Source organism: Polypterus senegalus, chromosome 10, assembly GCF_016835505.1.
Source record: "Polypterus senegalus isolate Bchr_013 chromosome 10, ASM1683550v1, whole genome shotgun sequence".
Classification (NCBI taxonomy): Eukaryota; Metazoa; Chordata; class Cladistia; order Polypteriformes; family Polypteridae; genus Polypterus; species Polypterus senegalus.
Window position 1 is genome coordinate 69468672 of NC_053163.1, and position 21468 is coordinate 69490139.

Here is a 21468-nt window from a genome sequence, read left to right on the forward strand (position 1 = left end):
TAAAACTGGTTAACGTGACTTTCTATTGCTGTGCTGTTTGCAGAGATTGGAAACTGACAAGGAGACACTAGAAAGAGACCTGGCGTTCAAAGTGGGACAGGCAGAGCAGTATGAAAAGCTCCTGGCCTCCGTGCGCGAAAATAACCGACAGCTACAAGTAGGAACTGATTTTTTTGTTATTTCAACGTTGACATCATCTATGTAATTGTTTTTGCAGAGAACAGTAAAAAAATAATCCTGTTGTTGTTAGTGACGTCTTTAAGAAAAAAATCTGTTGTCAAGGATGTAATGTAATTACTTTAAAGGTATGGTCTTCTCAGCCTTGAAAATGATCCATGAAGCAGGAAGTATATTCTATCTTTTTATCTTCAGTGGCATTCTTATTTTTTAAGTGTTATTTAAATACTTATGATGTGCAAAGAATAAAGGAAGTGTACTCATGAGAAATTTTACTTAATACCTACCTACTTTGTCAATTTATTGTGTCTTTGTTTCTTACAGCAATCTTTAAAGGATAGCAGTTCAGGAAATCGAGGTTTGGAGTCAATGATTCTGACTTTGAGGAATTCTGATGCTGATAAAGATTACCGTATAAAAGAACTCGAATGTAGCAAAAGAGTTTTGGAACAAGAAAATGACTTACTGAGACAACAGGTATTAAAAGTGATTGTGCATTGTTGAGGACTGCAGGCCTCACTGTCGTATTCTAATTTTACTTACTTGAATGAGCAGTTAGCTTTGAAAGAGTCATGCAGTTGGAAGCGGGGCAAAAATAACAATTGCTATGCATAGCGAAGCTGAGATTCTCTCTACTGTGCAATAAGCTCCATAACAGCTAAATAGCCTGATCTGCTGCTGGCTGATGGAGGTTTTTGTTTAGCTGAGTGGTAGAACTCGCCGCTTTAACTCTCAATGTCCTAAGTTTGCATCCCAGCCATGATGTCTCAGGGAGGGAAGCAAAATTGTGAGTGATTCCTCAAGAGAGACAGCAGTATAATTTCTAGATTACTTAATGCATATCATAGTAATACATCATACTGTTTCCAAACATTCTTATCCATTTTACACTAAGAGCTATATGTTTACTTTTCTGCTTTTTGTCAATAATATCCATACAAATTTTTGGCAGTGGCAGAATTTGCAAAAAATAATTCAAGTCCTAATCTTTTCACCTTCTTATTTATATCTGTTTCATCACTATCATTTAGAATACATTTCAGTATGTACAGTAATGGCTGCATTTACCTCATCTCAGCTATTAATATGTATCAGAGGTTGATGGCTATTGTAGGCAAAAAATTCCCACACCCAATGTTCTAGTAGAATGTCATTCGAGAATATGGTATTGAGTTCCACTGTTCGTTATGTTATCTCTGTGTGCAAATTTAGCCATGATTAGCTCAATAGGAGAAGGAAAATGCTTGAGTGAAGTTCAGCCCATGGCAGTCTAGAATACAGGCCGCTGGAACTAACCACCGGTATAGACAGAGTCACAAGTGACGAACATGCAATAATGGACTTTGTATAGTATGCCATGAATGGAGTCTTTGTGTGTCATAAATTCATGATTTAAGGCAAACCCGGTGATTTGTTGCATTGGTCTTATGTCCTGTTATGGGATCTGCTGGTCCCACTATGGCACTGTTTGGCCAGCAGCTCAACATATCACAGCACGTCTGGCATCAACAAGACCAAAGGTTAGACCCCTGTCAGATTGTGCAAGTCAGATTCCCTATTGGATATGTTAATGAATATTAAAAGTATAACAGGCTTTATACTATACACTTACGTGGTTTTAAAACATATGGCTAATAAACCACAAAACAGGTGTTTATATAAAGTGTGCTTGGTCCTCTGCCAGTTCCTTGTGTAACACTGGCATACTTTTTTTGTTTTACATAATTTATTATTCAAGCATGTAGTCAATAATTGAATAAAAATATTGCAGTCATGTTACCAGGTTATGCTGTGTATTTGTGGGTATAATCAAATTGAAAATCTTTTTATGCACCCATGAACAATTGTTTTTTTTTTTTCAATTCTCAATGGTTGTTTTTGGAAAAACAAATCCATCTATCCAAACCATATTTCAAAACCATATGAATACCCATATGTTAAGTCTGATCTTTTCTGCTTTGTACTCTAGCAGCTGTGGAGAAAAGCAGAAATTAGGTACTCTGCATCTAATCTTTCCAAAGATGTTTAAAAATTCAGAACCATCAATAAACTTGATCACCATAACTTATTTTTCCTTAACTAGTTTCATTTACAATGCATGTCGCCTTGAAGAAAAAACTGATTTAATTCAAACTGTTCAGAAACAGAAATATCCTGTGATATATTTATATATGTAACATGCATCTTACTCCCTTTTTTATCATCTTATTAATACTCCCTTATGAATAAACTATTGATTCGTTGTGGTAACAGTATACTTTGTTTCAAAATTGTATTTCCTTTATTAAAAAGACAATATAAAAGACAGACTATAGGATTAAATGCATTGGTTTTTTTTTTTGTTTTTGTTTTATGGAGAATGCCACGTGTTTCTATTATTATTCCTCTTTTATAGGTTTCTGGCCAAAGTCTCAGCCCAAGTTTCCAAAGCAAAGCAGATGAAGCATCTAAACTGTACATGGAAATGATTAGCAATCTACGTGAGGAGAAGGACAAGGAGCTTGAAGCCTTGCGGGTCTGAGTTACTACATATAACTGCAAAATAAACTCCTGTGATGGCAGACTTGGCTTTGGATTTATTGTAAAGAGAAATTCTCTGATTCTTTTGCATGTTTTAGGCTCAGCTTAGTTCAGCGCAGCAGGAAAACTCAGCTAAATCAGGCAGTGACATGTCCCTTCAACTTAGAATAACAGAGCTTTTGGCATCACTGGAAGAGAAGGAAGCCACAATTAAAAGACAGACAAATGTGAGTCAACATATGAGCCTGCTGTGATTCTGTTCTAGTGGGATTCATTTTAACCTAAAGTGTGTGTGTGTGTTTTTTTTAGGAAATTCACAAGATGCAAACTGAAAACAATGATTCTCTGAGACAGTCAAAAAGTGTTACAAGGACAGAAGTCACAAGAAGGTACATTTCTTCTGGAACTAAGCAAACATTGCTTTGTTGCAACAATACAATCAAAAAAGTGAAATTAATTCCTCAATGCATAAACTGAAAATTTCAGTATATACTCACGTTTAAGTTCTCCCGTGGATGAGTTGGGGCTTGATTTTTCCTTATAATTTCCTGTATTTTATAATGTTGGTTGTATAAGTCGAATGTGGAAAACTCTGCTATTGATCCAAGAGATTATGATATGCTAACGCCCACCTGAGAGAGTAACCACAGAGCACACTCCCTTTTTTTTTATGTATTGTGCCAATGTGACCACATGGTAATACCCGAACTATTCCAGAGCAACGTTTGCACTGATTTGTGCTTCCCTTTTCTACGATGAAGCATTCGATCAGATGAAAATATGAACCTGGTTTTAAATTAAACGTTTAAAAATTTGATGCATCTGAGAAACTGATGCGAGATTGGAGGAGGCAAGAAGATGTAAAAAAAAAAAACTTTTTAAGCATCACATTTTTGAATGGGCATATAAGTTGGGGTCTGATTTTATGATCGATTCTTTGGGTTTCAAGACCCGACTTATACGTGATTATATACGGTAATTAGAATACATAAAAGAACCCATTTTCTTCATTTTACTCTTGCCCTTGTCCATTTCTGCTGAAACAAATTCTAAAGCAGTATTTTTTCCGCAGGTACCAGACTCAGTATCCTATTCTTGGCCTTTTGTCTGATGAGTATCAATATACTGCTCCTGTTAAAGAATACAAGACCACTGTCGTTAAGCGGACCTTATAATAACACAAGTGTGTAAGTTTGTATTCTATTTCTCTTGGGACACAAGCATATGTTTTTGGACAAGTGTTGCTCATGGCAATTTTATTTTCTGCATGTCTTATGTGGTAAAATATTTAATTTTTTTTTTTAATTAAATATTTAAGTTATAATGCAGTGATATATGTTGAAATGATCTCATAACTTGAAAACAAATTGAGACAGAGATTTGAAACTTGGTATGTCGGCTTCTTAGATTGAAAATAGTCTTCCCTCAGATTTTTAGGCCAGCCCAACGTCTTGGATTTTGAGCAACCTTGTTGAACTTCTAAACTAGCTGAGATGGAAACTGGAATTTTAATATTAAAAGCCCTTAAAGAATATTGTTTACTCTCAGGTGTCAGAATGATTGACTATCACAATCAAAAGAAACCGAAACAAAAACATTTGTATGCATTTTACAACTTTCCAGGGAAAGTTAATAGAAAGTTAATAGAAAGGCTGGAAAGTTGTGTTAGGCAATAGAAAGAAAAAAAATCTAAAAATTTGTAAGCGGTAACCAAAGTTTTAGGAATGTTACAAAAGAAACAGTAATAGAAAATTCTTAAATTCTATTATGCAAAGGAAGCTTTTAGAAGAAAACAATTCTAGAGCTTTGCATAAAACATTCAAAACTGTAGGAGTTTCCAGAATACAACAGAAAAGCCTACACATTTTTATTAAGCAACAGATACTTGTTTAAGAAAAAAGAAATGTCTAAAGTTTTAAAAGTAGCAGAAGCAAGAGTCAAGGACAGACATTAAAAAATTACAAAGGGTCTTCTACTGCTTCTTCTGCTTACGTGAATGAGAGAGTTCATTTCAGAATTTTTAATACATTTTCAAACCTTTCTGAAAACAAATGTTCACTTTGTCATTATAGGATATTAAGTGTAGGTTGATGAGCAAAATGGCACATTTATTTATTCAAATTTAAATGTATGGCTCAATAAAGAATGCAGAAAGTGAAGGGGTCTGAATGTTTTCTGAAACCACTGTAGGACTGATTCTAAATAAGATATTTCTGGGCATAGACGCCTTTATGTTGCCCAGTCTTATGTTTGAAAAAGAGTAATTCAGATATTATCTGTTGAAAAAGATACTTTTAGAAACATTGTTTGTATAGAAATCTTCACAAAGTAAATTGAAATATTAAAAATGTTGCTCTATTACATTATTACTATTTTCTGTACAACTACTGTATCTGACAAAGTCTAACATAGTTTGGCAAGGAGTCAGCAGTTTGATTATATGAGACCATATTAACAAAATAAAAGGAATAAAGCAATTACACTCCATATACTTATTATAAAAAAACAAAACATTTGATTGAAAATACAAGAGCAAGAAACAAATTAGGTAAAATCCATTATTCTGGTTAATACTACAGCGTTGGGCTGGCGCCCTGCCCGGGGTTTGTTTCCTGCCTTGCGCCCTGTGTTGGCTGGGATTGGCTCCGGCAGACCTCCATGACCCTGTGTTAGGATATAGCGGGTTGGATAATGGATGGATGGATGGATGGTTAATACTATGTTTTAACTTGTTAACTTTTAATTTAATAATTATTTACTGTGGCTCATATTTTCTAACTGAACTCTTTTTTTATACACTAAAAAAATAGAAATGGCAGGTTGTTACATTTACAAAAATGTATTTCCTTTATTTTCCCTGCATTGTTTATGTTCCACTTTTGAACATAACTTGATCGTGTTCAATTTATTGAATCTTGTCGGATGTACAATATACTACTTTCAGTCATTTAGGTAGAAGTCAAAATAGTTATATTTAGTCCTTACCTGAAATTAATACGCACCAAGTGGATTCATCGTCAGCGGAGGTTGGATAACTTGGCAGTAAAGTCATGTGACTTTCAAAGGAGCAACAGGTTGTGGGCTTGAGTTATTGTCGTTGGTTAAGAGCAAAGGGTTAGTGAAATAAAATTAAAAAACACACACACGAGAAATATTCATTTCATCAAACAGACTAACGTTACTCCATTTTGTGTTTTTCCTTGTATTCTTTTTTAATGTTTCATCAAACTATGCTCACTAACGACTGAACTTGTGTGCCATTTATTCTGTTTCCTTTTAAAGAGAACTCATGTGTCATTTGTTTAGAAAGGTGTACAATACATTGGGTCAGGTAATGGCACACATTAGCCGGGTGCCTTTCTTCTTAGTTTGCTTTCAAGCACTTTGGTTGCCCAGTAAACTCATCACGTCTGAGGTTTACTAAAGAGGGGCAGCGTTACAGCAGTGCTTGTTCGTTTGTGTTACGAAGCCCAGTTAATCCTGTTCAGAGTCCATGGGCTAGAGTCTGTCCCAGAAGCACAAGGGCGAACAGTGCTGCTAAGTAAAAAGGATTTCACTTTGCACAAAGCTCCATAAAATGTACAATGCCCTTGGATTCCTTCCTATGATGATGATGATAATGATGATGACACCAAAACCGAAGTTACTGCCTGCTGAAAGTGTTACAAGTAAAGTTACACGTGCTGGCAGTAAATGGTCACTGCTCTGGAACCTGCTGATTTTAGGTCAGCATTGTTATTCCAAAGAATGGTGTAAAAATGGGATGGGGAAAAAAGGAAGATGCATGTTGTGTCAACACCACTTGGTAGAGCAGTAGCAACAGAAAGAATGTCCAACAAACAAAACAGCAATTCAAGTGATTTGGGTAAAGCTCTACTAGTTTAGATAAAGCTGAGTAAAACTTGGGCTAAAAAGGGAAGAACATCACTAAGGCGCGAGTCCTGTAAAAAAAAACTCAAATATGAGAAAATTGGAGTGACCACCTTTCTATATCTTGGGGAAGAAGAACTAAAGACAGGAAAGCAGAAGCATCGATACAGCCTGAAGAAGACCACAGGCAGCTCCAAAGCTAATGGCTTCTTCTGAATGTTTAGCAGAACACTGTAGCACTGGCTCGTACGTTTCCAAGTGTTCAGGCAGTGGAGTATAATGCTCAATATTCTTCTCTCCTTTCTTCTCTCAGGAACGTCTCCTTCAGAACTGAAAGCCTGCTTAATTCTCGGTGGACTACAGGAGCTGTGACTTGAACGTCTGTCTTCATCTTCTTCTTTCACTATGACTGCATTGTGCTTCAATTTAGAAAGGCTGTGAATACAAGCGAAAATTGCATTACCTGAGAACCACAGTTAATGTAACCAAATCTGCATCAGTAAGTGAGGGCAGCACATTTTATAAAAGGGGAATCATCATTTAGAAGTGAGAGGGGTAGTGATTTGAGTTTTGTCTTAATTTAAAATGTTTAACTGCTAGTAGTATCTACAGTATAACAGAGGGTGTGCATTACTATGGGTGAATCTGTATTTCTGCATGTAGTAAAAATAAGGGGAGTGGGAATTAAAAAAAAAAACACCACAAGACCCCCGAATGAAGCCTAGTTACAGTGAGTAAGGAAATAAGCAGCTGAGTGCTCAAGTGAAGCAGATCAAACGCAACGGTCTGATGTGCCTGTCTAGAGCATTCACACTGGCTGAAGCAGCAAAGGAAAACAGGCAGGCCAGTCTAAAGTATGCTCTGCAGATGGGTGAGCCAAGTCTCCATTACACACTGCAAAGTGCACAATGTCAGAGAGCCTTCTCCAAAAGGCACCGTAAAGCGTCAATTTCAGACCAAGATTGAAGACCCAAGTCTTGATCGAACTGCAGGTATCCATCTAAATAAGGCAAAAACATTAAAAACATACCGTATACAGCTGTCAGTTTTGCTTTCAGTAGTAACCACACTTTAGTGGACATAAAAGGCAAAATTTATTCAAGTACTATTAATGTACAGTCACACTTCAGACAGCCTGTAAGACAAATCTGTGAATTGTGCAGGTAAATGAGCTGGAGCAGGGGGCTATGTGAATGTGAACCAGCGGGCACCGCCAGTTGCTTCTAGTGTTGTGTACACTGAGCTTGAACCACTCCAGGAAAGTGTGCTGTGCATGTTTGTGGTGTTTTGAAGATCATGTTCATTTAAATAAAGATGGTACAGTCATGAGCTTGTGTCTGTTGTTTTTGACAGTAAAGGCCAGAATCAAGCCACTGTGTAAGACCCTCTAAAAATGACAAGTCCAATGGCCATTCAAGGGACATTTAAAATTCAAACTGAATGAAGCGAACGAGGCTGCGGCGGATGGGATTCATGTGTTGTTTTTGCATGCTGTTGTTGTAGCCTGTGGGCCCTCAGAGGGCAGTGGGATGTGTGTTACAGTACTGGTTTTGGTACCCATCTCCATCATGTTACTGAGGGGCTGGGGAGTTCACGTCACCCCATAGTGCTTTGTTCAGCAGCAGCACACAGTGTGGTTACGTCAGAATTCCAGAGGCATTCATCTGGGTGATATCTACTGAAGGGTAGTAAAGTGCATCATGTTGAAGAGCGGCTGAGTCAGTGGCACAGCATGTTGGTGACATTCAAGACTTGGCCTTTCTACCTGAAGACGTCTCGCTGCCCTTGTCTTTGCAAAGGTTTTGTCTTATTTTCTGCTTTACTCCATGACAATGTAAACCTGTACAAACACACACTGAGCAAATTATTCAGAATACCAGGACAGTTGCTTATCCATGCAATTATCTAATCAGCCCTTTCATGTGGCAGCAGCGCCATATATGCAGATACCGGTCAGCAGCTTCGGTTAATGGTCACATCAAATACCAGAATGGGGAAAAAAATGTCATCTCAGCAATTTCCACATGGCATGATTTTTAGCTGTTTTGAGTGTTTGTGTAACTGCTGATCTGATGACTTGGATTTTCACACACACAATAGTCTTTAGTGTTTACTCTGAATGGTGTGAAAAACAAAAAACATCCAACGAGTGGCAGTTCTGATGACTTGTTAATGAGAGAGTTTAGATGAGAACGGCCAGATTGATCTGAGATGACAGAAAGTCTACAGTCTTTATAACTTTGGTGGTCAGAACAGATTCTGAGACCGCAAAACGCACTGAACCTGGAGGTGGATGGGCTGTAACAGCAGAAGACCACATTGTACACAGTTTGCATCGGTCAGCCAAGAACAGAAAGCTGAGGCTGCAGTGGGCACAGGCTCACCCTACCTGGACAGATTTGTCTGATGAGGCACACAGATGATAGGGTAGGATGTGCCATCAACAGCACGAATCCATGCACCCAACCTGCATTGTGTCAACAGTCCAGGCACATGGTGGTGGTGGTGTAATGGCGAGTGGGAGAATTTGTGGGTACACTTTGACTGTAGGTGCTGTCGGGTGCATCCCGTCATGGCCACAATTTATCTACTTTCTAATGGCTGTTTCCTGCATGATAATGAATTTGACCAAGAGCTCAGTGGTCTTAAGTGTCCTTCCAGTCACCAGATCTGAACCCAATATGGTGGAATGGAAGATGTGAAGCATTAATGTGTAGCTGACAAATCTGCAGAGACTGTGCCATGCAACCAGGTGAATATGGAGCAGAATCTCACAGATTTGTTTTGAGCATCTTGTGGAATCCATGCCATGAAGAACCGAGGCTGCTTTGAGAGCAATGGGTGGTGCAACCCAGGCTGAGTATAGTGGTCCTAATAATTTGCTCAATGAGCATATTCAAGGAAATAAAACTCATTTAAGAAGAGCCATAATTTAGGGGTTCAAGATCAGATTAAGATGGCCTGTGCAGTCAAAAGCAATGATAAACAAAAGGAAGAAACATAGTTAAAATGTCTGTTTTTATTTTTAAGGCAATTTTTATTAATATGTTGATCCAGGTTGGCTACCTGAGAGGTCTTGTACAGAGCACTTGTTGGTGGGTTTCTGAACTGTGATCTTCTTAAATGGTTTTTGACAGAAAATGTGTCTGTGCTACTTGATGTGAAAGTTATTACAAGTGTCTCAATTTTGATGGAGATCACTGGGCACAAGTGAAAACTACACCCTGAGCATGGTGCCAGCATGCCAGATGACACACCAGCACATCCATCATCACCATGGTCACTGGTTCTCTTAAGGTAACTGTGCCTCTGGAATGTGGATGAAAAACCACTAAAAATTGAACTAAGGACTAGAACCCCAAAGTCAGTTTCAAATTTGATGCAGTAGTCACTAAATCGTCTAAACAAGATGGACAAGATGAGGTCCTCTACAAGTCTACCGTCAGCAGAAGAACAACCACTTTGACTTCACTTCATTAGTAAGCTTTGAGTGTGATAGCAACGGACGCCCCCATGACATTTTTCATGATTAGATTTATTCTCACTTCGTAGTGCCTTAAACTACTCAACTAATGTAACGTTTTAGTTTCTTTGTACACGTTTAAAGGCACCGATTGAGCTGCTGCTGCTGCTGCTACTTCTCAACTAGTCTGCTCACAATCTATGGCGTCTGCTCCTTCTCTTCTCCGTTGGTTGTTTTTTCTCATTTTAAACTGCGCAGTTTTCAGATTGTAAAGAACAACATTTGACCCTAAACACAGAAAACGGCCCAACCTGGCTTGTAACCGCCATGCAGCTCGTTAGGAGAACACAGAACTGCTCCGATGTAATGAGTGGGAGTCACCGAAAGAGTTAAGACGTTTATGAAGCACCTTTAATAAAATAAACAAAAACGAAAGGAGGTCATGCAAGAATAGAAGAGACCCATAAATCAAAAGTCCTCTTCACGCTGCCAGCACGGCTCTGTCTGCCCGCCGCCCGCGCACCCACCCACTGCCAACTCACTTGTCAAACCTGCCGCAGCCCCTCCAGGGCACTCGGCGTTCCCACCACCACGCCCAACACAAACTAGGCGGCCGGCCAGCAGGACGGGATCAGTGGCGCGCCCCTCCCGTGGGAATGTTCCAGCGGGGCCGGCCCCACCTACCGCACGAAACCCTGCCGAGCGGAGCGGACACGGCTGTGGTGACCGTGGCAGCTTTAAGAACCACATACAAAGGTTGAAAGGGCGCCGAATGCTACATAAACTAAATAAATACACAAAGAATACGACAACTACAATCAAACCATTAATACTGACGTCCATAACACCAGCCTCTTAGGTTTTGCTTTAAAAAAAAACACCCAAACAAAGCAAACTGCACATGCGCGAGGGCGCAGCCGCTACCCAGACTGCACTGCGACCCGCCGCCAATGGGCACACTTGGTGGCGTAACGTCAGCCCGCCTGAGGGCCTCCACGGACGTGCCACGCCCAAATCTGGGACTTCCGCGGCGGCTGCACACGGCGCGTGTCTACCGAGGATTAAATCAGACAGCCAAGCCATCCCCTTCTTTATTTACAGAGCCTAAGGAAAGGCTTGGAAGTGTCCACGTCTTGTTGCTATACAGCACACAAGCACAGTGCATTTCGTTTGGCCTTTTTGACGCCGATTCACAGAAGAAAGGCTCTTTAATGTCAAAGTGAGGACAGATCTTTGCCAAGTGGTCTAATAATTACAAAGCACCAGCTAATTGTTTGCTTGCGTATCCCCCCTTTAATATGGCACACCTAAATCATCAGTGGTGCAGCCAACTGCTTTTAGAAGTTCCATCACTAGATCATTAGGGATCTTTTGTCCAGGGTTTCAGTCGACTGGAAGCTAAGTGCCCCTACATTGTGGGGAGTAAAAATGGTGGTCTAACTGTGGTGGTCTAAAGAACACTCTAAGCAACTCTGGGAAAAGGGGATTGGAAAGCTTAAGTCAGGCAAGACAGGAAAATAAAAGAGTCCAGTTAAACCGGTCTTGAAGAAATGGAAAGTGCATAGCACAGCTGGAAATGTGCATAGGGCACAAAAACTGAGTGATCACGCAAGGAGACCCCTGAGAGAATACTCTGAAGGAGTGGCAAGCTACAGTGATTGTGATTGGAGAGCCCGGCCTCTTTACCAGTTGTAGCTTTACAGGAGAGTGGCGATCAAAAAAACAAGAAAACAGAAAAAGCACACCCATGACATCTCGGCTAGAGTTTGCCAGAAGGCTTGTGGGGGAAGACTCTGAACTCGGCAGGCCTACATTCTAATGAGACCACAGTTGAGCTTTTTGGCCACACCGCTAAATGCCACGTTTGAACACTGCACATGATCAAAAACACGCCATCCCCACAGTGAGGCACGGTGGTGGCAGCCCTGGGGATGCTTCTCTGCAGCAGGCCCCGAGAGGCTTGTCAGGGTAGCAAACTACCAGGAAATCCTGGAGGAGAACCCGATGCAGTCTGCAAGAAACTTGCACCTTAGGAGATTTGCTTTTCAGCAAGACAACAACCGAAAGCTACACGGGAATGGCATAAAAATGTCAACATTAATGTCCTGGAGTGGCCGAGTCAGAGTCCAGTTCTCATTCCAGCTGAGAATCTGTGGCTGGGCTTCCAAACGGATGTTCACTCACAGCCCCCATGTAGCCTGACAGGGCATGAGTGGCTTTGCAGAGAACTGGAAAAATGTCAGATGTGCAAAACTGATAAGAGACCTGCGCACACAGACTCAAGCTTGTCATGGCTGCCATACACTGACTTGAGGGAGTGAATACTTAACTGTAGACAAATCAATTATTTTATGCTTTATGTTTACAAAAAAAAAAAACTAGGATTGCTTTGCAGAGATCGGTTTTATATTGATTGGAGTGAAAAAAGCCAAATTCAATCCATTCTTTTATTCATTCCCTAAATCAGTTTATCCCAAGCAGGGTTGTGGGGAAAGTGGTTGCCCATCCCAGCAGGCATCAGGCTCAAGACAGGAACACTCCCTGGCGCAGATGCCAGCCCATTACAAGGTGAATACACACATCAGGAGGCCCACCTAACCTGCATTGCTGCAGACATGGGGAGGGCCGGAGACATGAGCCGTGCAAGGCAGCGGCGCTTCCAGCGTACGCCCCACATCACTGTGCCTCAGTCTTGTACACAAACTTCCAAGGAGTGAAGGCTTTCCATACGACTGTGGATCTCCTGACCCTGCACCTCATGATATGCTTCACTTTTGTACAAATTTTAAAAGATGACCATCAGTTCAAGGTAGGTGTATTTTTTTATTGGTGTTTTATTTTCACATAATGAGAAGTCATCGTCACATCAGCAGTACTGATTGTAATAAGGATATCCATCCATAAACCCATTTTGTCCAGTGGAGGATTAGAGAGGCGCGGTGCCTGTCTGGACTTAATATCATCATCGCCGCCGCCACCACGAGTTTCCAGCTTTCCACATTTTAGCAGGCTGGCACCCTAATTACCCCTCCTTGGTCCATTTCTTTTGTTTCGTTATTCTTTGACCTCCTCTCCTCCACTTCCATCTTGGCGCACTTTTTCACCAAGTGATCTTGTGCCTTTCATTCCAGCCGAGTCTGTTTCTTGTCAACACCAGAAAGTGCCTATCGTAAGGTTTTTAGGGGAACGTGCCAGGCCTAACACCTTAACTGGATGGTCTTAATGCTATCAAGGCGTGCACACACACTGGCACAGGCCACCCGCCTTGTATCTTTTACATATGCATCCCTCACAGTGCCCAGGACAGAACAGCAACAGACAAGGGTCCAAGTATCACACCCCCCAGGTCTTAGGTGTTCAGAATTAAGCCGTGGAGATCTTACACAATCGGGCACCACCAAGCAAAGGGGGAGATTTTTCCAAAAGGATATACGACAGCCGAGACCTTCTGTCGGCTTGTGATTCTGTGACGTCGTCAAGAGGCTGCATTGTTATCTTGGTGAGCCTTCATCACAGGTCAGTCTCTCAGCCTGCTCCAGCAAGTCTGCATGTTTGGTGCTCACCATCGGCCATTTGCATGCCTTCCCCGACGCCGATTGTTCAGTAATTGACTATTATGGGCTGCATCTTTTGGGACATATGAAGTCTTAAGGGGAGGGTATGAGTATCGGACGCGGTACGTGAAGTTAGTTGAACAGGGTTGGTTAATGAATAAGCAGCATCACAATGCACTTCTGAGGGGGTCTTTCCTTCATCTTTAAGAACACACTACTTGGCAAACAAGGATGGCTGAAAATGTTCCACTTGTTTCACTTCCACCACCTGAGCCTTTCTTGCCTCAGCCGGGTGAACAGACCGTCCTGTGGCACCGACGGAAATGAACCCGCTTGCTGTGGGACTGGACACCGTCGTCAGAACCAGAAAGAGAGCTACTGTACGTGTTCTCCTGCTCTTCCTCGGCTCTTTCAGACTCCCGCTGATTCCGACACGTATGATTCCACTAATTGGGCACACTTTATAAAAAAAACGCAGAGCGCCTTTTTGAAGTGTCTACAGTTCTGTTGGCAGACACAACAAGCAGGGGAGTCCGATTCGCAGTACGCGGGAGAGGTAAAGGCTTTAGTGGAGTCTTGAAAAATCAGGCCTCCTTCGTGATGAGATGATAAGAGACCAACTGATTTAACAAACTGCTATCTCTGTGGTGCACGAGGGGCTTCTTTCAGAGGATGACGACTTGACACTTGCTAAAGCTTTGACTATTGCTTGCCAAATCGAATCAGTTACTCAATGTGCACATAAGATAGCGGAGGATGGAGACGTCCTGTAAATCCCCGAGTGAATGAGCCACGGGGGGGCAAGTGTCGCGTAACATCTGATCATCAGTGTCGCCATCGCTGTGGCACTAGTGGCTCTACCAGACACGCGTCTCGTGCCACAGACCATCCTGCAATATGTAGGCGGTGTCGGAAGCCAAACCATTTTACAAGATGGTGCAGGTCAGCACCAGACCACGGGAGTGGAAGATTTACGCAGCGTAAACAACGTGCCGCTGAGGCTGCCCCTGCAGTTACCCACACAGTCTGTACTTCTTTACTTGGGTGTTACTCCTGGGCCGTGGACCTGGCTGGTGTCTGCATCCCTCTTCGACTAGACACAGGGGCTAAAGGGTCACTTCTAAACATGAGCAGCAAATTTCACCAAAGCGTTACTCGCAGTGAATTTGCTGTGTTCAACCTTGTTAGTCAAATTATTTACTAATAATTTGGTCAGTTTAGGAGAACTTCTTTTCCCTGCTCGCCATAAGGCTTTGGGAGGCCAGTGCAACATCCCCACACTGAATGAGACCCCCCGGGTATATAATGCTGAACATTTGCATTACAGACTCTGTGGCTCTTAGTTAGTGGCAGAACGCGCGTAAACCAATGCATGCATAATTAGCCACACGGAGATAAAAAAACAAACCTGACAAAAACACAGGAGACTCTATGAAATAATAATGAAAGATTTATTACTATTTACAAGACGTTTCTATATTTTGGATAGAAGAAATGGTGCAAAGCATCAGCACAGACAGTTTGGAGAGCTTTCAGCGCAACTTCAGATAATAGTATGGGCCAACACGCAGCTTCAGTCACGACACGTCGCTTTGAATTTTCTGTTTTTAAAAGACTTACATAATGTTTCTGACTTTTGACTAGAATTTCAGTATTTTTGCTTTGTTCTGATGAAATCTGTGACTGCGCATCTCTGACTGCACTCTTCCTTCTTTGATCTCACCGAGATGGTGCAGTGGTTGGCACTGCTGCCACACAGCTTGGGTCACATTTTTTGGTCAAAATAATCGGTCCAGTATAGTTGCCAGATGTTTCCGTAGCCCTCAGGGACCCTGTAAAGTTGATGCCACCATTACAATGCAGTCAAATCCAGCTCAGTTAGTTCATTTCCCATTAACTTCAATGCATTCTTGCCGAGTTCGTCGATATTCACCAGCACTTCTGTGATTTCTCCGAACTTGAAGTGAAGTGAACACTGCGGAGTTTGCTAATCATTAATGGCCGCTTATACAACCTTCTCAGTGCTCTCTCATCACTGCAGCTGCCTAACCTTTCACTCTTTGGATGCGGCACTTTCTAAATCGATGTGATGGGTTTTGCACACCACACTGTAATAACTGGCAGAAAACACCGTATCCGGTTTTCTTTTCCATCTTGCAAGACAGGGTGGCGATATTTTGGGCCTGGACTTGCTCAGCAAGCTGGGGTTCACACTACTGGACAGCAATGGATTAACAATTCTGAATGGGACATCACTGTGGCATCAGAAATGGCCTGCCCTGTTTGGTGGCTAAGTCACCTTAGCACATTTACTCACAAGCCCCTGCTTAATTCAAGTGTCACCCATTGTTCAAACCAGAACAGCACATACCCAGATCTCTGCAGGCCGCGGTCACAACAGAACTGTAACGCCTCTTGACAAGACAGCATTAGAGAGCCAATCCACATCTCCCCATATGTCATAGCAGAAGATAAAGTCAGGTGGGCTGCGGTTATGTATGGACGTAAGGGCAGTAAATCAGGCTACCATCCCTGATTGTAATTCCTTGCCAGCCATCAAAGAGCCCACCGCTCACTTCCATGGCTCAAAGGTTTTTTCAAAGCTAGACCTTCATAAAGGTTATTCTCAAGTTCCACTGCAGGGATTTGACAACAGTCACCATCCACATTGGAATGTTTCATAATTCCAGGATGCCATTTGGCCTGTGCTCTGCTCCACATTGTTTCAAAAAATAATGTCCACTCTCTCTGGCTGTGATTCTAGGGGTGGTACTTTACTTGAAGAATATTATACTCCATGACAAGCGTCTGCAAGCAACCTTTTCAGCTCTTAGCCACCACAACCTTACATTAAACGTAGGTAAGTGCTTGTTTGCTGCATTGAAGTGGACTTTATTGGGTTCTGCTGGTCAGCTCAAGGTTTGTCACCTCTTCAGCTGAATGTGGAGGTCATTCAGCACATCCCCACATCTGCTTCAGCCTCAGAGGTGGCTTCACTTCTTGGAATGATGGGGTACTACGTGAGGTCCATGCCATGATACTCTACACTCACTGCTCCCCCTTGACAGCTGTTAAAAAAGAGGCAGGCTGGAGTTGGTCTGTGGCCTGTGCAGAAGCCTTTTACAAACTTACAGTTGCTTACTTCTTCACCAGTCTTAACACATTTTAATGTGGACAGTCCAACTACTGTAACATGCGATGCATCTGCTTCAGCTGTAGGTACACTTCTTTTTTACATACAAGATGGAGTGGAGAGCCTGTAGCTTTTGCCTCTCGTGCACTGTGCCCTGCCAAAAGAAAGGGGAGAGGGAGGCACTTACATGTGAATGGGCTTGTAAAATGTGGCACACCTACCTGTATGGCTGTCCATTTAGACCATAAACAGACCACCAGGCCCTAACATCTTTTACAGTACATTCAGAAAGTATTCACAGAGCATCACTTTTTCCACATTTTGTTATGTTACAGCCTTATTCCAGAATGGATTCAATTAACTTTTTTCCTCAGAATTCTACACACAACACCCCATAATGACAACATGAAAAAAGTTTACTTGAAGTTTTTGAAAATTTATTAAAACTAAAAAAATTAAGAAAGCACATGTAAATAAGTATTCACAGCCTTTGCCATAAAGCTCAAAATTAAGCTCAGGTGCATCCTGTTTCCCCTGATCATCCTTGAGATGTTTCTGCAGCTTAATTGGAGTCCACCTGTGGTAAACTCAGTTGATTGGACATGATTTGGAAAGGCACACACCTGTCTATATACAAGTCTACAAATCTGGGGAAGGTTACAGAAAAATATCTGCCGCTTTGAAGGTCCCAATGAGCACAGTGGCATCCATCATCCATAAGTGGAAGAAGTTCGAAACCACCAGGACTCTTCCTAAAGCTGGCCGGCCATCTAAACTGAGCGATCGTGGGAGAAGGGCCTTAGTCAGGGAGGTGACCAAGAACCTGCTGGTCACTCTGTCAGAGCTCCAGAGGTCCTCTGTGGAGAGAGAAGAACCTTCCAGAAGGACAACCATCTCTGCAGCAATCCACCAATCAGGCCTGTATGGTAGAGTGGCCAGGACGGAAGCCACTCCTTAGTAAAAGGCACATGGCAGCCCACCTGGAGTTTGCCAAAAGTCACCTGAAGGACTCTCAGACCATGAGAAACAAAATTCTCTGGTCTGATGGGACAAAGATTGAACTCTTTGGTGTGAATGCCAGGCGTCACGTTTGGAGGAAACCAGGCACCGCTCATCACCAGGCCAATACCATACCTACAGTGAAGCGTGGTGGTGGCAGCATCATGCTGTGGGGATGTTTTTCAGCGGCAGGAGCTGGGAGACAAGTCAGGATAAAGAGAAAGATGACTGCAGCAATACACAGACACATCCTGGATGAAAACCTGCTCCAGAGCGCTCTTGACCTCAGACTGGGGTGGCGGTTCATCTTTCAGCAGGACAACGACCCTAAGCACACAGCCAAGATATCAAAGGAGTGGCTTCAGGAGAACTCGGTGAATGTCCTTGAGTGGCCCAGCCAGAGCCCAGACTTGAATCCGATTGAACACCTCTGGAGAGATCTTAAAATGGCTGTGCACCGACGCTTCCCATCCAACCTGATGGACCTTGAGAGGTGCTGCAAAGAGGAATGGGCGAAACTGGCCAAGGATAGGTGTGCCAAGCTTGTGGCATCATATTCAAAAAGACTTGAGGCTGTAATTGCTGCCAAAGGTGCATCGACAAAGTATTGAGCAAAGACTGTGAATACTTATGTACATGTGATTTCTCAGTTTTTTTATTTTTAATAAATTTGCAAAAATGTCAAACTTTTTCATGTTGTCATTATGGGGTGTTGTGTGTAGAATTCTGAGGAAAAAAATGAATTTAATCAATTTTGGAATAAGGCTGTAACATAACAAAATGTGGAAAAAGTGATGCGCTGTGAATACTTTCTGGATACACTGTATGTCTTCAGCTGGTTCAGGTCACAAAGTTCTGCATGTGTACCGCTGGGGTGAGTGTCTCCAGAGGTACCACTTTAAGTTACTGTTCACCCCAGGATGGGACAATGTAGTGGCTGATTTGTTGTCACGTTGTCTGCATATAGCGTGGTCTTTCAACCTGTAAAAGTTGACAAAGATGACTACTGAATGCCAAACTAGATGGCAACACTGTTTTAGTTTTGTTGCCAGAAACAATGGCAGTGATAAGTTCCAACTTTTTCTGTAAATTAAATTGCTGCCTTCAGTCCTGAAGCCCATATGAATAGTGGGATCTACCTTGGTGTCTGGAGCACACATCCCTGGAGTCACCAAACATAACCCCTTGGTGCCCATGATACTGACTGGGATGGAGTGCGGTGGTCCACAGCATGCGCCACTTAACTTTAATGAACACCTCCTTAGATAGCCTCTTTCTTAAACATACACTAAACACCAGTGTCATCTGCCACAGAGAAAAGGCAACTCCAGGATGCTGACCAGAATATGTCTTTCCAGTCATGTTCCATCCAATGTCTGTGTTGCTTTGAACCATTTCTTTTTATTTACTAGTTTCAAATATGGCTTTGTCTTTGAAGGTCTATCTTGAAGCATCCCATAATTCCCTTTTCTCTGTTGCGGATAACATTAAATTCTGTAGTTTGATAAAAAAAAAAAAACAACACTTCAATGCAGAGTGAATCAATTTACGGCTTACTACTTCCTGCTCAGGAAGACCAGTTTTCCAGATTCTTTTGGATGAACAGAGACAATCTACTCTGTTGTGTGACAGTTAAATCATACCCTTTGAAAACTTCATGTTCATCAGACTGTTTGCGTGAAAGTGTGTTTCTTTGAAATTAAACCTTGTTTAGAAAAGTTTATTATATAAGCCCTTTTTGTATATTATATACATAAGCTTATATAAACACACATACTGTATACAGTGTGTAATGTAAGATTACTTCACAGCACATTGAACATGATTGCCTAAACTTTCTAGATCTTGAAAACTTGCCTTTAATGTCGAGTAGTCAAGTGAGGCACTGATCACAACTAACTGAAAGCTCTTCTGCTCTTTGCCGAGTGCTGGAAACTGGGCAGGCCTGTGAGTGCAGCAAACGAGCACAGAAGATATGCAACTCAACAAAGTCGAGATGTGCTTTGCGGCAGGCAGGACTCTCTGTACACAAAAGACACAATATAACAGTTATTTATTGCTCCAAGGAAAGCAAAAAAAATTATAAATGATTGAAAATGTGAACAAAGAAATATTTGTGAAAAGACATGAAAGTCTACACAGGATAAACTGTGTGCTTAAATAATTGAGAGTGTTTGTGCTCTTCGAGCCTAAAATCTTTTTTCCTTAGAATACTGTTACTTGGAAATAGAAAGAGAACAACATCCATCACTCTTATTGAATGTCATATTAATCAACAGGGTTACGCAATCATAAATCTAATCTATAATTAAATGTGTTATGGAGGTAAGATATTGAGATTTCAGTAGTTTAGTTAGTATGATGGTATCTGCTTGGGGCTGAGGACAGACTTTCTAAGCCATGATGTCAAAGGAGGAGGGACCTCTTACCTTCTGAGTGAGCTGTGGAGTCAAGCAATGCCAGGAGTCTGTAGGGGGATTTTTTTCCCAGGTGGGATTAACAGCCTAGGACTCTCCCTATAGAAATTGAAAATCTTAAATCAGCTGAATGGCTCTCCAAAAGAAACTTGTCTCTCTAAGAAGTGGCAAAATCTGGCTTCTTGACTATCACATGTAGTAAAATATTTTAGATTCTATTTTATTATAGATTAACAGTACCATAGATCAGACATTAAGGTGAAAAGCAGGAAGCTTAGTTTAGCTTTAACAACGTATGCCTTTTTGTAGTGTGTGGCCAACATGAGCAAAGAATCAATGAGAATGTGAAAAGATGTCATTGCATTACCAAGTTGCAGTAGACCAATCTCTAGACAGGACATTCTTAAACCTAATTTTTATTATTATAGACTCAAAACTGAATCCTGTCTTCTAACACACTAAGATCAGACAGACAAAGTGCTACGTGTGCTATTTAACAACTGGGATGTGTGAGTGTCTTAAGTCTAACAATGGCATTTCTGTCCATAAGGGCTCTTTGCATTATACATCATATTGAAAAAGGCACAATTTACAAAATGTTTAAATTGGGCTTTGTTGAACTCCAGAATTCTCCAAGGTAAATAATTAGTTATTGTGATCAAATAGCTTTTGTTTTTCTAAATTTCCAGAATACACCAGACTACATTTAAAAATAAAGGAATATAGACTCAGTGCATGTAAATGACTATAAAGCTAAAGGGTAACACTGCTCAAAAATCACCCCACTACTGAATTTAACAGTAATATGTTTGAGCCATGTGTACTAACTACTGGTCCGAGACACTGAAAACGTTCATAAAATAATTGAAAAGCCTCAACACTGTTACTAATCCAATTAAACTATTCCAAAGGCAGTCCGTTGCCTTTGTGAAACTGATTTTTTTCTTCATTGGTATCTATGGCTCATAATTTGATTATAAAGACATTATTGTAAAGCAAAAGTAAATGATAAAAGTAAACGTATGAAGACCAAAACCAGCAAATAAGGTAAGAATATATTGTATGCCTCCAACTTGTTTTGCTAAAAAAGCAGAAGACACATGTCATACAGCATGTAAAGCTAACATATGAATGATCAAACTGTTCGTGAAGGTTGTCATACAAGTAAATCTAGATTAGATGATATGCTTGGTTGTTTCTGTGCTAGTAATCCCACTGCTGACCACTAGAAGGCAGAGCTGGTCACTTAATTTTTTTTGTTTGCTATGCATGTACTGTGTGACTATACACATTCATAGTAATGTCATACATAACATTTGTACATATTATAAATCA

General features: G+C 41.3%; 1 protein-coding gene across 2 annotated transcripts in view; it reads left to right on the top strand.

Moving 5' to 3' along the window:
• pof1b (POF1B actin binding protein) overlaps positions 1–7894 on the top strand; it is a 66581-nt gene extending 58687 nt beyond the window's left edge. The window contains exons 8-14 of one of the 2 annotated variants that reach the window (XM_039765936.1): positions 44–157; positions 502–654; positions 2573–2692; positions 2796–2924; positions 3007–3086; positions 3770–3880; positions 6881–7894. In XM_039765936.1, the coding sequence (XP_039621870.1) occupies positions 44–157; positions 502–654; positions 2573–2692; positions 2796–2924; positions 3007–3086; positions 3770–3872 (699 nt within the window). In that variant the 3' untranslated portion in view covers positions 3873–3880; positions 6881–7894. Of the gene's footprint in view, positions 1–43; positions 158–501; positions 655–2572; positions 2693–2795; positions 2925–3006; positions 3087–3769; positions 3885–6880 lie in introns of both variants that reach the window. The other variant, XM_039765935.1, reaches the window with a different exon arrangement.
• Positions 7895–21468: the final 13574 nt, after the last annotated feature.